Source organism: Lates calcarifer, linkage group LG15 (assembly GCF_001640805.2).
Source record: "Lates calcarifer isolate ASB-BC8 linkage group LG15, TLL_Latcal_v3, whole genome shotgun sequence".
Lineage (NCBI taxonomy): Eukaryota > Metazoa > Chordata > Actinopteri > Centropomidae > Lates > Lates calcarifer.
Genome location: NC_066847.1, coordinates 19,331,585 through 19,345,425, shown reverse-complemented (window position 1 = coordinate 19,345,425; position 13,841 = coordinate 19,331,585). Strand labels below are relative to the sequence as shown.

The 13,841-nt window shown below is 39.6% G+C and overlaps 3 protein-coding genes across 7 annotated transcripts in view; 2 read left to right on the top strand and 1 right to left on the bottom strand.

Moving 5' to 3' along the window:
- The window catches only part of LOC108892810 (sodium/potassium/calcium exchanger 2), a 50,867-nt gene extending 43,830 nt beyond the window's left edge, over positions 1 to 7,037 (bottom strand). For all 4 annotated transcript variants that reach the window (XM_018690550.2, XM_018690589.2, XM_051076211.1 and 1 more), the window contains exons 1-2: positions 6,906 to 7,037; positions 5,955 to 6,110 (exon numbers count right to left, since the gene is read on the bottom strand). The gene's annotated coding sequence lies outside the window, so the exon portion shown is untranslated. The remainder of the gene's footprint in view (positions 1 to 5,954; positions 6,111 to 6,905) is intronic.
- The window catches only part of rpl34 (ribosomal protein L34), a 750,063-nt gene extending 740,372 nt beyond the window's left edge, over positions 1 to 9,691 (top strand). The window contains exons 1-5 of one of the 2 annotated variants that reach the window (XM_018690602.2): positions 6,971 to 7,042; positions 7,506 to 7,577; positions 7,690 to 7,789; positions 9,244 to 9,347; positions 9,565 to 9,691. In XM_018690602.2, coding sequence (XP_018546118.1) covers positions 7,513 to 7,577; positions 7,690 to 7,789; positions 9,244 to 9,347; positions 9,565 to 9,649 — 354 coding nt within the window. In that variant the 5' untranslated portion in view covers positions 6,971 to 7,042; positions 7,506 to 7,512 and the 3' untranslated portion in view covers positions 9,650 to 9,691. Of the gene's footprint in view, positions 1 to 6,970; positions 7,043 to 7,505; positions 7,578 to 7,689; positions 7,790 to 9,243; positions 9,348 to 9,564 lie in introns of those variants that run through there. The other variant, XM_051076215.1, reaches the window with a different exon arrangement.
- Positions 9,692 to 10,565: 874 nt separating this feature from the next.
- Positions 10,566 to 12,395, top strand: ostc (oligosaccharyltransferase complex subunit). The gene is made up of 4 exons (XM_018690637.2): positions 10,566 to 10,787; positions 11,203 to 11,296; positions 11,425 to 11,622; positions 11,706 to 12,395. Exons 1-4 carry the CDS (start codon positions 10,649 to 10,651, stop codon positions 11,722 to 11,724), a joined length of 450 nt encoding a protein of 149 aa, XP_018546153.1. The 5' UTR covers positions 10,566 to 10,648; the 3' UTR covers positions 11,725 to 12,395.
- Positions 12,396 to 13,841: the final 1,446 nt, after the last annotated feature.

Sequence of the window (13,841 nt, the reverse complement as noted above, 5' to 3'; positions counted from 1 at the left end):
AGTCAGATGTTTTGTGACTATTATCCACTCTGCTGAATTAGCTGATTTGGTAATACTTTGCATTAAAAATGTCCTGTTGGAATGTCTTCTAATATGTAATGAAATACATCTTTGAATTAGACCTGGAAGCCTCTGACATTAATATCAAAAAAATTATCAAAGAATAAGATCCTATAAAAACGAACAAAAAAAAACAAAAAAAAAAAAAACAACAGAAATATCACAATATATTTGCTACCAAACTTAATTGACAAGACTCCATTGACAAACACAGACATTTATTGTGTTATTGTGGAGTACTTTTTCTTATGTAAAAAGGATCTTCCACCACTGAGCATCACACACAATATTAAGCTATATTTCTGGTTAAACCCAAAGGATCTTACTCCAACAAAAATGTCTTTCTCTGTAGGAATCCTATCCATAATGTCATCAGACACTCATAATATCAATCTGAGCCTGTCAGTAGCAAAAACAAGCACTTTAGTGGATGTACTTTGATGCAGACAATTGCACACTGGATAACATTGCAGCAGCCGTTTGTCACTGCTGCAAGTGTTATCAGTGTAATGTCAATCATGTTTCCCTCTCCCAGGACCAAAAGTAGAAAGCGGTCACACCCAAAAGCCCAGAGGACTATTCATTCTGCTGCAAAATGATTGAGTTTAATTGCCTCTCCACATCCACAATGCACTGGTTTTCACATTTGAGCTATTGCCAGTGGGCTTCCTCACCAACCAGTCCCAGGTTTTTCCACAAGAACAAACTGGTGGCTATCGTCACGCTGATTATAATGAGAATTTGATCGGTGAATGGACACAAAAGTAGGTTACATCGATCAGATGGCTGGGGATGATAAGCCTGGGCTGTGGGACAGGGTTTTTGCCACTGACCCATCTGTCATTTTAGAGAATTAAGGGAAGTCCAGTAACTCTTCACTTTGTCAGCCTTGAAAAATAGTACCATGATGATGTCAATGTGATGTCATCAGGGTTATCTCATATCGGGCTCGAGAATTTGACGGATTTTTAAAGATCACATCTGACTTTTTGATGTATTTTTTTTAAACAGAAAACATGCATTACAAACTTGAGGAATGGAGTTTAAATGAAGTTGGAATTAAGAGGGCAACAGGGGTCTAATTACAGAAGACTTTGATATTGATCATCATTAATGGCAGGGATTTTGATCCTGTGCAATAAACCTGTCCTCAGGGTAATGTGATAGTAAATAAAAAAAAGAAGTTCATTTGAATGATAACTGTACAGCACATGAGGGCTGTCACAACATCTTACTGATTTGTATGAAATGACATGATTAGCTGCGTGAGCACATGCATCTGATCAGTACACATCATCCTCATGAAGTGCACTCCAAGCCTGCAACCCCAGCTCTTCAAATTAGGTCTGTCAATATTTTTGCCTATCAAATGAGATCCCATCCAGGCTGTCAGCTCTTTTTCAACAATGCCCTCCCCCCCGGCGCATACGGAAGCCTCTCCTCCACACCACCGCGCTGCCCGCTCCTGATCTGGCAACATTTCCAGCATAAAAGTGATGACTGGTCACTGGTCATGTGGGTTGTGGTGGGGAGGAAGGGGGTTTGGAGAGGTGATGGTGGCAGTTGTTTTGATTTGTCTGAAATCTGTGCTCTGACAAAAACAACAGAAATTTCCATGCTGGCCCTGCCCCCCACCCGGCCCACCCTCGCTTTGGCCCGACAGCTAAATCCAAGCTTTTGTGTCCCACATAGTTGTATGGATTTGTCAGCAATGGGGCAGGGGCAGTGGGGGATAGACAGGGTGATGATAACCAAGCAAGTTTTTCCGGTGAGGAGGGAAGGACAATTGACTGAAGCAATGAAAGGAATTAGCTTTATAAAACAAGCAATATTTGTAATATTTCATCAATAACTGACACCAAAATCATTTTAGTCCTATAGATGAGGAAAGCAGTGAAATTGGAGAGTCCCAAGATAAGAGACTTTTCTAAGAGACTTGCTGTGGATTAGATTCTGAAAGCCTCATATTAGCAACCCCCCCACCACTACCACAAGTCTGTACAAAGAGGCTTGGACAGACCACCTGCCCCTTAGGAAAATGTGGTCAGCAAAACAAACTGGGCACAGGCACCAATGGGATGCTCAGAAAGTAAATAGTCAATCAATGAGGCTCTTAAAATGGTTGAGTAAATGTATTCTAAAAGACAAATGGTCTGCCTCAGAGTCATAACACAAAAGCAAGACTGGAGAGACCATTTTAACTAAAAAAAAAAAAGGTGGTGGTGAGGGGGGAGATGGAAATAATCATTTTAGCAGTAGTAGCTCTAAAGAGATTATTGAATTGATAATCCACAGGCAGGACTGATCACTAAGTGCTGGAGCTGATTAGATATAAGCACACAGTGTGAAAGTGAGACCCTGCTTTTACCAGTGGTCCATGTAAATAAATAGTGCAGCCAGGATTTTAGAAATTGAGTTGGAATCTGATGAAATAAATCCAAAAAACAAAATCATTTTGAAGGGACCTGAAAATTTACATTTGTCATCACTGAATAAATTTCAATGCTCTACTCAATTTAGGTGGGAAATTTTTTGGGGGGGAAAGGCTAGTGGGTCTAAAAATATTATCCTCCTATAATGACTAAGTGTCTACAGCCATGCTAGAGGTTCTGTGAAACTGTATTTAGGCACAGTGGTGCTTTAAGCTAAATACATGGCCAGCATGATGTTTACCATGTTCATAATCTTAGCTTAATGTTTAAGCATGCTAAAATGAGCTAATTAGCACTAAGTACAAAGTACAGGCGAGGCTGATGGGAGTATTGGACAAGCTAAAACTTTTACTTGACACTATATGAAATCAGGTGACCACCAAGTAGTCACAGTTGATCCTGGGGGAAACATGACCATATGTACCAAATTTCATGATAATCCTATATTTGCTGATGCATTTCAGTAAAAACCAAAACTGTCAACCTCATGGTAGCACTATAGAAAATGTCAGAGGATCTGCTGCTAGCATGGCTAAACACCTACTATGTGTAACTTTAAATAATAAAATATAAACTGCAGTTCAGGTCTCCAAATGACCAGAAGAAACTATAGAAGACATAACCTCTGTGTCCTGTCTTCTATAGGTGAACTCATGTAGCTGCAGTCATGATAGATCATTTCAATTACAAATCTGCAGACTTTTATTCAGGGACTCAACTTTAATCAGTTGTAGGGAGGAAGCGTATTTTAGCCAAGGTAAGTTTTAGTGTGTGCACAAGACATTGTCAGGATGCTACATTTGAAATAATTAAAAACCTGACTGCCTCCATGTGCCTTTTATATCATCAGTACACACTCAAAGTTCTGCACAAACTACAGAACAGAATACCTCACCTCAACATTTTACATTTGGCTGTAAGCTGTTAAGCTACATTGAGTATTAAAATAGAATACATTATCTTTAATAGATTTCTCTGCTGGGGTCATGAGCTTAGCTGAAGTAAAAATCCAATCAATCTTTGCCCTCTGTGACCTTACAGCATTTAACCATTGCAGGACAATGCTACGGAAGGACAAAAAGGACAAAAGAGTCATATTGATCTGCTTGCTCCATCCCTCATTTCATATGACTAAAAGCAGGAAGGAAAACATGTGCAGTGTGTCCTTATGACCTTTGGTAGCTGAATATGGTGTTTAATATTTCATGGCTTTACATCCATGAGATAAGGCCACAAAAAAATGATCAGATTGGTACACTGAAAGACTAAAGAGGGTTGATTTGTGTAGATGATTCCAACCAAACGCTGCAGCATATTTTCCTTGGTTGTTATCTGTCATTGAGAAGTCAGATGTGAAGGAGGACAGCATTGATACAGGATGATACAGGATGTGTGCTGCATTATAAAGTTAATCCTTATGTCAACAGCCCCACAGATGGGCTGACCTGCTGAGCTGCAGGGATGAGTTCAAAGGGGGAAGAAGTTGAAAAATCGCCGCTGCCTGTCTGGTTACGACAAGTGGGAGGGAGGACGTAGTGGGTTTGAGCAAAAACCTGACAACTGGGTGGTGGGTGGGGTGGGTGGGGTGGGGAGTTGAAAAATGTTTCATGCTCTGATGTCATTAGGAAGGCGAAAGCAGAGCTGTAATCCTATTTTAATCGCAGTGGATTTATTAAACAGGAGCAGCAGGTTTAAATCTCAGCAGATTACACAGAAGGCCCAAGGAGATGTGGAGAGGGGGATCGGAGAGGCTTGCATAATCAAGTGCACTTAAGGTGATATGGTTCATCTTTGACTAGTCAGGACTGATTGAGAGGGAGGGGGCACAGGCATCAGGGGCATCCTCAAAATGTAAAGAAAGTCCATTTGGATTATCTAACCATCATGAATTTATTGATAATCTGTTGGATTAAGATCTAAATTCAACATTCCATTCAGACGGGGTCTTCTAAAATAATTACTTTTGACAAGATTAAAACAGAATGCCTGCAGATGTTACTAATTATTTGGACGTGTGTGTGTGTGTGTGTGTGTGTGTGTGTGTGTGTAGCTCAGTGTCCCTTGGAGTTGGTGCAAATCTCCTTGGCACCCTTTGTAAGAGACCTCTCATGAAGAACGGGTTAATCCCAGGTCACGTCACATCTGGACTTAATCAAATCAATCCTTTAACAGATGATGTAGAACAGGCTTCAACCTGTAGAGGTCACCAGTAATAAAACTTTCAAATCAAAAAAGTTACATTTGTATTGGAGTTTGTCACAAAATGACACAAATAAATGGCCAGTGCTTTCTGCTGTGAACTCTGGAAATCTAATGCAAAAATTATAGCACGTATGATTATGATTTGATCTGTTTGATCTTATGATCTGTTTCAGAAAATGCTATATACGTATACTCCAAAAATCTAAACACGTTGATTGCAATCATTAACGTATTATAGAATTTTGAACATCATTAAGTGTTAGTTAGTTTGATTATGAAATAAAATTCCTTGGTGTACTGATTAATCTCCCAAAAAAAGAGCAAAATAATTAGCTTCTTACTGTGAAAAGCAAATCTGGCCCATAAGGAGTTCTGACTAAGTTAAGCATAAAACCAGACAGTTAGTTTCATGCCATTAAAACGGATGTGTAATGTGCCAACACACTGTACAGAGCCTTGTGTTGTCACTGAACTTTGCCTTTGCCAAATGCTTCATCTAAAAGGATGCCAAGCTCACCATCTGTTGGCTGAGCTTGGCAAATGTCTGTCTGTGACACAGCACCTCTTTGATTGGGAAACATTTTGAGCTATTTTGCTCATTTTTAGAGATTCTGTGTGTAGGCTGCAGATTCAACTACCTGGATGTTGTTTTGTCACCATGGATGGCATGAACTGTTAGCTTTATAAAGAATTATTCAGAGGCATTGAGGCTCTCCATGTAGATTTATGGAGTGATCTGTTGGATTGTTAAAAACAAAAAATCTTGCAAAAATTATTGTGTTATGAAGTGTTTTTTTTAATGTATTTACTCATTTTTTACCTTTGTTTTTAAAATGGAGAATAGTAACTGCAGTTGCAATGTCATCCACACTTAAAAGTACTTCAGCATAGCCATGCATAGTTTTTTTGTGAAACATAAAACAACTCCCTAGTCCTATTCTCTTATAAAACAAAACCTCACAGAATTTTAAGCGAGCTTTTATGTAAGTATTATGTAACATTTGTCAAACTATGTCAGTTTAAGGGACTTAATCTTAGCTTAATGTTTAAACTTGAAACTTGGCTGAATGAGGTATGTGCATGCACATGTGCATACACCAGAAAGCTCAAATAGACTTTGCATGTTTACAAAATGTTCTAAGAATTATGTTTATAGTTAGAGAATAGTGGGGTAAGCATTTGCATTAAAGGTTTGTTTAGTGTAGTATAATTTGATATTTGCACTGTGGTCTGAAGGTGGAGAACAGGATTGATACTCACTGTGCCATCCTGTAACCTTCCAGCTCTCTCCAAGTAGGATATACACTGCTGCTGCCATCTACTGTACAACTTGCATATTGTCTTTAAAATCATCTTTTGGCTCAGGGTCACTTCCTTTGCTCCTTGCTTGTAGAATAGGTCAGATTCAGTTGAGTTCTAGGCAGAGTAAGCTTTGATCAGGCCTTTTTTTTTTAAGTCAAACATTTTGGCTCATCAGGAGAAACACAGGTGCAACTAATTACAGCAATTTAGGTGTGCCAGTAAGCCATGCCAGTAGGCTAGCAAGTACAACAGCAGATTCCTAGAACTTGTAAAAAGGAGGGTGGGCATTGTTATCATTATTAGTTACACCTGCTTTCATCCTGCTGGGACATGTCCAAATGTACAGTGAAATGCACCCATATGTTGAAATTAAGAGCTCCTACACATGGCCTCTCAGCCAAGAATGTCACTTGAAGAATTTCTGAAACTTTATTGTATTTAATGAGAAAGCTTACAATAATGATTAGCTTTGAAACATACTTCTGTCTGTTTGTTCTCTTCTAGTTTTCACCCCATATCCTAAGTCAAATTTATTATACAAACAACTGCATATAAAGCTTAAAATTAATTGCATTAAGTAAAAATGCAATTAATCAGATACTTCAGATTCCATTGAGCCATTTATCAGACAAAAGGTTCCATCTTTAATGCAAAGGTACTTGTGTTCAAAAGAGGTTCAACAAAAGTGTCATTTGGTTGTTCATTCACTTTTTATATTTTTCACGTCATGTTTGTTAGCTGTTTAGATAAAATGGACTTTGTTTAATTTGCTGAATTCCTCGCAAGAAATTTTTAAGTTCTAAATAAAATGGGCTTCCTGGATGATGCAATGTAAATGACATTTCTTTAATATTAGTTTCTATTTATCAAGCATATCGGTGCATAACACAGAACTCGTTTCAGCCTTACCTCGGCATCAGTGTGTAGTAACAACAGAACACCAGCAGGGAGCAGAAAAGGCGGGAGCAGCTGAACAGCCGGCATGGAGGAACTTTAACCTTTAACACCCGCCTAGCTCCTTCCTCTTCCGGTTACGGCGACAGCAGGTATGGCGGCCCCTACTTTCCTCCGAAATATTATATTCCAATAATCCACTGCAATCCTGCGTTTTAGAATCAAATATGGTATATTCAACGCAAAGATGAAACTAAGAACAACTGTTTATCTCCAACGATGTGATAATTGCAGTACTTAGTGGATTCTGAGGGGCATGTTAACATGCCGTTCCTTAGTCCCTAAAAGGCCGCTAACTAAACACTGAACTGATTGGTAGAATGGCCACAAATTACAGATACGTGGATAATTCATGTTCTCGCACATAAGTAAACTGTAGACAGTGTTACTCTGAAATAATACAGTGATTCAGCTTAATTGTGAATTCAATGTTTTGATTAGTGGGGTAGTCAGTGCTAGCAACACAGTAAGTCGATACATCGGTAGCATGGCTAGCACAATTAGCATCCCAGCATCATGTCCCAAGTTTAACTGAGAATTTTGTCTGTTTCGCAGCTTCAAGATGGTGCAGCGCCTGACTTACCGTCGTAGGTTGTCCTACAACACTGCCTCCAACAAGACCAGGCTGTAAGTGACCTTCCCTCAGTAACTGCTGCCTGAGAAGTTGGGAATACTATCGCAATTTGTATATATATAAACCGGCTGTGTAACTGTCACATTTTACCGTGTTGTCCCGCAGGTCCCGGACGCCCGGTAACCGTATCGTGTACCTGTACACCAAAAAGGTTGGCAAAGCCCCCAAGTCAGCATGTGGCATCTGCCCAGGAAGACTGCGTGGAGTAAGTACCATCATTGTATTTGGCTGAGGGTCTCTTCTTTCCTCACCATGGTATATGTGAGGGCACTAAAGAGGAGTTGTAGGGATTTTAGGTCTGTGTGGTTGACCTGTCACCACTCCGTTTAAACACTGGCATCATTCAGTTGTATTAGTCCTATCTGAAATTCAGTTTGTTGTTCTTCTGGTTGAATTTCTAAACTATAGGTCAATGTCTAATCAAAAATTTGTGAGAAGGCACTGACTCTATGGGATGGAAGAACCTGCTGCAACCTGTGAAGACACTGGGTCCTGCTTGAGTTGTTGCTTCAGTCTCTACCCCAGTCTCAGTTGTCTGGAAAGTCGTTATTGTCAGCCAAATGCAAAATAGATGCATCAGTACTCTCTAAAACCAGCTAAATATACAGGGGTAATTAATCCTTTTCACAGGGTGCCAAATTTATCAATGTTGAGCTTTCATTTGCATAATATTCACTGCACCATAGACTACATTTACTATGACACAAGCCTCCACCAATGTAGATTGATTCTATGTAGTATTTTTGTGCTGCTGTGGGACTAAAAGTAATCACGTGTAATCTTGGCATATTCTGTCAACATTATGGACATTTGTCAATACTTTTTATTCAGGGGTCTGTTAATGTTAGTTGGGATGCTATTTCACATACTCTTCCAAGAAGCTGTTATTCTGTTAGCACTGCATGTGTTTTTGGTTACACTTACTGAACATGAGGTACAATTTGGGAATAAGTTTCAAAATTGATATTAAACATTACAGAAGAGTCACATGAATGAAGAGTGAATGTGGTGGCTGGAGGCTTCCAAAATGTGGCATTTTGTGACCCAGTCAAACAGAACAGTTTATTTCCACACTCTTGGCTCCAAAGAAAGGTCTCAAGGACAAGCATGGTCAAAATTAGTGGAGAGCTGCTCATTAGCCAAATACTGAACAAGTTTACATACCTCAATATGTAGATGCAGTTGTTGAAGCAGTATATAGGGATCCAAAGTAGTTTTCTACACCTGAAAACAGAAGTGAACACATTTTCTTGAGATCACATCAAAATAAAATCAGCAGTGTATATACCTAGGAACAAAACAGTATAAAAGTTTGGTGCAACTTAAGCTGTGTACTGAATTGTATGAAATCATCATAGAGGTGTTACATTGTTTCCATGGTAGAATTTAAAAAAAAAAGAAAAAAAAAAGGTGCATGTTTTTGTCACTACCTGTAGTGACCGGTCTTTCTTTCAGTGGCAGGGCAGGTTGCTTAAATTCACATTCTCTGGGGACCACAGCACACATGCAAATGCAGTGTAGCATGTTATCCTTTCTGTTCAGCCTAGAGTCCAGAAGTTGGTGGTTCAGAGAGCAGACTGCCAAGTTGCTCCATTGCAGTGAACACGTGCGAGACAACATTTCTCTGTTCTCATCATGGCTGCGTTCTTTGTCTTACAGATTCGGGCTGTCAGACCTCAGGTTCTGATGAGGCTCTCCAAGACCAAGAAGCACGTCAGCAGGGCCTACGGTGGCTCCATGTGCGCCAAGTGTGTGCGTGACAGGTAAGAGAAGCATCTCTTCATTTCCTGATCCTTGCTGAGAAACTGGAATGATGCTAGTATTTGCCTTTAAGACAGAGACAAAAACAGTTGTCCAAGATTTAAACTGAAAACTCAGAAAAGGGAACAACATTGAGCTGTTCAAGTCATGGATGATGTTAATGCAGGTTTTAAATGGCTAATGCATTTTGTAAAATTTGTCTCTTGCTTCTCTCCTCAGGATCAAGCGTGCTTTCCTGATTGAGGAGCAGAAGATCGTCGTCAAGGTGCTCAAGGCACAGGCACAGAGCCAGAAATCTAAGTAAAATGTGTATTTGTAATGCCACAATAAAAAAATGACAAATCAATTTCCTGCTGTGATTTGCATTGGCTTGTGTGTATTCTATGCTTGGGGATCTTTTGAAAGTCTTGCATGTTAAAAATTAGGATTTGTTGCAGTTATATAAAAAAATATGACACCACCATTACACCTTTAGAATTGAGGTTTACTCTATGCCAAACACAATATGGCTTTTTAATCACATCACTCTCATCAAGGGTTGAAGTTTGCAAAGATGCATGACTGATTTTAAAAAGTGATGCTACCATTAGGTGTCTTTTTTTTCTTTTTTTTTAAATGGGCATTTGGTGTTCAGTGTAGCTTGTGGTGGTGTAGAGAGTCAGAGTAAAAAGTTCTTCACATACCTGAATCCAGTGATTTGCAACCTCCTCCTCACTCTGTAATTCTGCAACCTGGAATGAAAAGAAACGAAGTGTAAGAAATATTACTTCCATAATGAAGCAGACAGAAGAAACTTGAAGTCTGATACATGAAAATGGATGTATTATATCACATGTACTCATTGGACCAACATGAAACTGAGTTAAACTGGGAACATGTAAGTATTGTGGTCACTCCAGATACGGACGACTTCCATTAAAGAAAAAAGTGAAGATTGGGATTACGAGGTAAATTGACAGTACATTTTTAATAAACGCTACTGTCTCTTTAACTCTGCGTCAGGTCTGACGTCTTCGATGCGACAGACCAAAATTAATTTATTCAAGTATTAATCTTAAAGTTAATGCAAATATCAGATAAATAAATTTTGTTTGAAAAGGAAGTTCAAATTTAAGCCGCCTTATAAAATCTATGAACAAAACTATGTTGAATGGATAGACTGAAAAAGAAAAAAAAAAACACACACACACACACACACACACACAAATGTACTTCCGGGACACGTCAACAAAGTAGCTGCAGAGACGGATCTCAGCCGGCGACAGCAGCTCTACTGTGGTGATAGACGACATTTCCACAAACCATGGAGACTTTATACAGTATACCATTTTCTGTGCTGGAATGTCCAAATATAAAACTGAAGAAACCGTCATGGCTGCACATGCCGTCGGCTATGACTGTGTATGCTATCGTTATCGTGTCCTACTTTCTCATCACAGGAGGTAAATGAATCTGCTAAGCTAACGTTAGCTGGTTTGAGTGCTAAATTTATCAGCACATCAATTAATGTCAGTGCTCTTTTATGTGATGCCGAAATAATGTCCGACTTTAAAGGCTTTGGGTGCGTTTGTAAATCAGCGCTAGCATGTACGCGAATAACAATGTATGAAAGGATAGGCTAACTTTCCGGCTAAGCTAGTACTAGACACCAACTAAATGCATATTTGTTTAACATGCAAAAGTGAATATGGTCTGTCAGCAGCGGTTGAGGATCACCTTCTCAAGTAGTTTTAGGTTTAGTAGTTCTCTAGTCGTGTAGAGTATTAGTAATTGGCTGTTGAGTGAGCTCACGCTGCGTACATCTGAAAGTTGTGGACTGATTGATGCTCAATCACAACTATTCTGTTCACATTATAGGTATCATCTACGATGTTATTGTAGAGCCACCAAGTGTGGGTTCAATGACTGATGAGCATGGACACCAGCGACCAGTTGCCTTTTTGGCATACAGGTATAACAATCATAACACGACGGGGTTAGACATCTCAAAAACCTCAATACACTTGAAGCATAGAAGTGATTAAGTCATATGAGCTGTACAAGTAAAACATGGCTAATGCATACACATTTGTTTTCCAGGGTAAATGGCCAGTACATTATGGAGGGTCTGGCCTCCAGTTTCCTGTTTACCATGGGAGGCCTGGGTTTTATCATCCTGGACCGCTCCAATGCACCAAACATTCCCAAACTCAACCGCTTCCTGTTGCTCTTCATCGGTTTCGTCAGCGTCCTCCTCAGCTTCTTCATGGCCAGAGTGTTCATGCGCATGAAGCTGCCGTAAGTCTAAACATGTTTCCCACAAAAAAATTAAGATACACTGATGTGCGTTGTCTTTACATATTTGTCTTCTGTTTTTTCAGAGGATACCTCATGGGCTAAAGACACAGACGGCACACTTCAACAAACAGATTCAGATGGACAGATGACATTAAATATATGGGGGCCCAACAGGATTTCAGCTAAAATTATGGTTAAACCAAACCAGAGATATAATCAACAACCAGGACTGAAAGCACTGATCTTGCTGAAGAAATTAGACCCGGCTGCACTGACAGTCTCACACTGGCTGTGTCTCATTAATGTTCAACTTTCTTTGCTGTCTTTTCTCCAGTGTTCCAAAGAAATAGGACAACAGATCTTGTCTTAACAGACTTCTACTCACATGGTTAGATCTAACGCTAATGCATGTCTTCTGCCCTCTTCTGGTACATTATCATTACCAATTTTCTCACGTTTCCTTGACAAAACCAAGAAATTTCTGAAAGAGGACAGCTATTTTTCAGTAAACTTCACTTAGAGAAGCTAGACGTACTTAACAGTGGGTCAAATATGTCTCAGACACTGGAGAAGAGAACGGAAGGGAAGTTACTGGACACTATTGGGACTGGAGCCATTGCTTTGACATCAAGATTAGCACTATGTAAATGATGTAGAGGGGGTTCTGAATAATGTTTCAGTTGTATGTTTTGTCAGGAAGTCCTTGAGAAAGCCTTGAACTTGTCACAGTAACATTTTTGTACGAGGTTGTGAAATAAATCTTCCTTTTCAGAGCTCTTTGCAGTCATATATATATATATATATATATATGTTTCCAGATCCATTTCTACTGCACACATTTACATCCATGTAACAAGAATTAACTGGACACAAAAAAACTCCAGCTGCTGTAAGGGATATGCTGCAGTTAACCTATTCTATGGTCTGTTCTCACATTCAGGTGTTTGAGAGATGTGGATTTTACATAAGCAATGTAAACTGCCCTCCAGAAGGTGGCGCCATAGATCCACCAAGTCCATCAATACGACAACACTGGGCAGCAACAACAGCCTCAGAACCAGAGCTTTTTTCCAACACTAATATGTCTCATATAGAGAGAAATTATTCATGGTTATCCATCTTGGGTGCAAACATTTCTGGGCTCTTACGATTGTTGCTTTTTAAATATTTTAGGGTTGTTGAAAGTTCACTTTAAAAATGACTGGATTTTTCTAGTCTGCATTTTGACTTCAGCACTGCATATGGTACACTCCATTACATACAGTGGAAGATACTGAGACAGCTAAAAACACCTTTTGGTGACAACAAGTAACAGGTTGTGTGCCCAAACCTGAACTGTCAAGGAGAGGAGGAGATATCTGTCTGTATTGTGACTACTGTTACACCTTACCCTGTGTGGAGACATACATACCCGAGGCAGCTTTATATACTGTTCAATGTCAAGATACTACTCATTACTTCTGTGAAGACTATCTGGTTCCCAAGGAAAGGCTCCTCACATTTAAGTCCAAATGTGGTCACTAGACCCTCATTAAAGCAAAAGTGAAATCCCAGAGTTTTTGCACCTGTGCTCTGTCAAGCAAGTACACAATGGGAATGCACTTCACAGCTGTAGATCGAAATGCGGTTCAGTAGAGGATCCACAAACATATCACAAAAACAGAGAGCTATCGGGAAACTGAAGTAATGGAATCTGTGCCACAGCTGCACTTCTGTATGTGCTGAATGGGTCACTTGCCTCTTGTCAGCTCCTCTCCATATTCTGGAGAATATCCTGAGCCTGACTTTGCCCAACTCTGAGTCTCCTAAGACTGATGAAGATCTTGGTCTTTTCTGAACACCAAAAACAGACTGTATCACACACATTTTTCTCTGGGCAGCAGGGAGAGGGCCTACTACTGTCCGAGCACTCTAACATGCTAATAATAAACTCACAGCATTTGAGGGACACCTCCAGCTTCTGTTAATATAGAACATGGGAACTTTGGTAAATAATTGCAGGCTTGTCAAACAGTGTCCATGTTTGTTTGGTTAAGGCAGAGTGGAATAAGATATGCTATGGCTAGTTTTTCCCACTACCATGTATAGTCCACATGCAATTGATTCAAGCTAACCCTTGAAGGCAGGAGTCAGGGTTAGAATTTCCCTTGTGCATCAACAAAGTACCACATTCAGTATTTTATTCAATACATTATGATTAATTGGCCATATTTTTATAT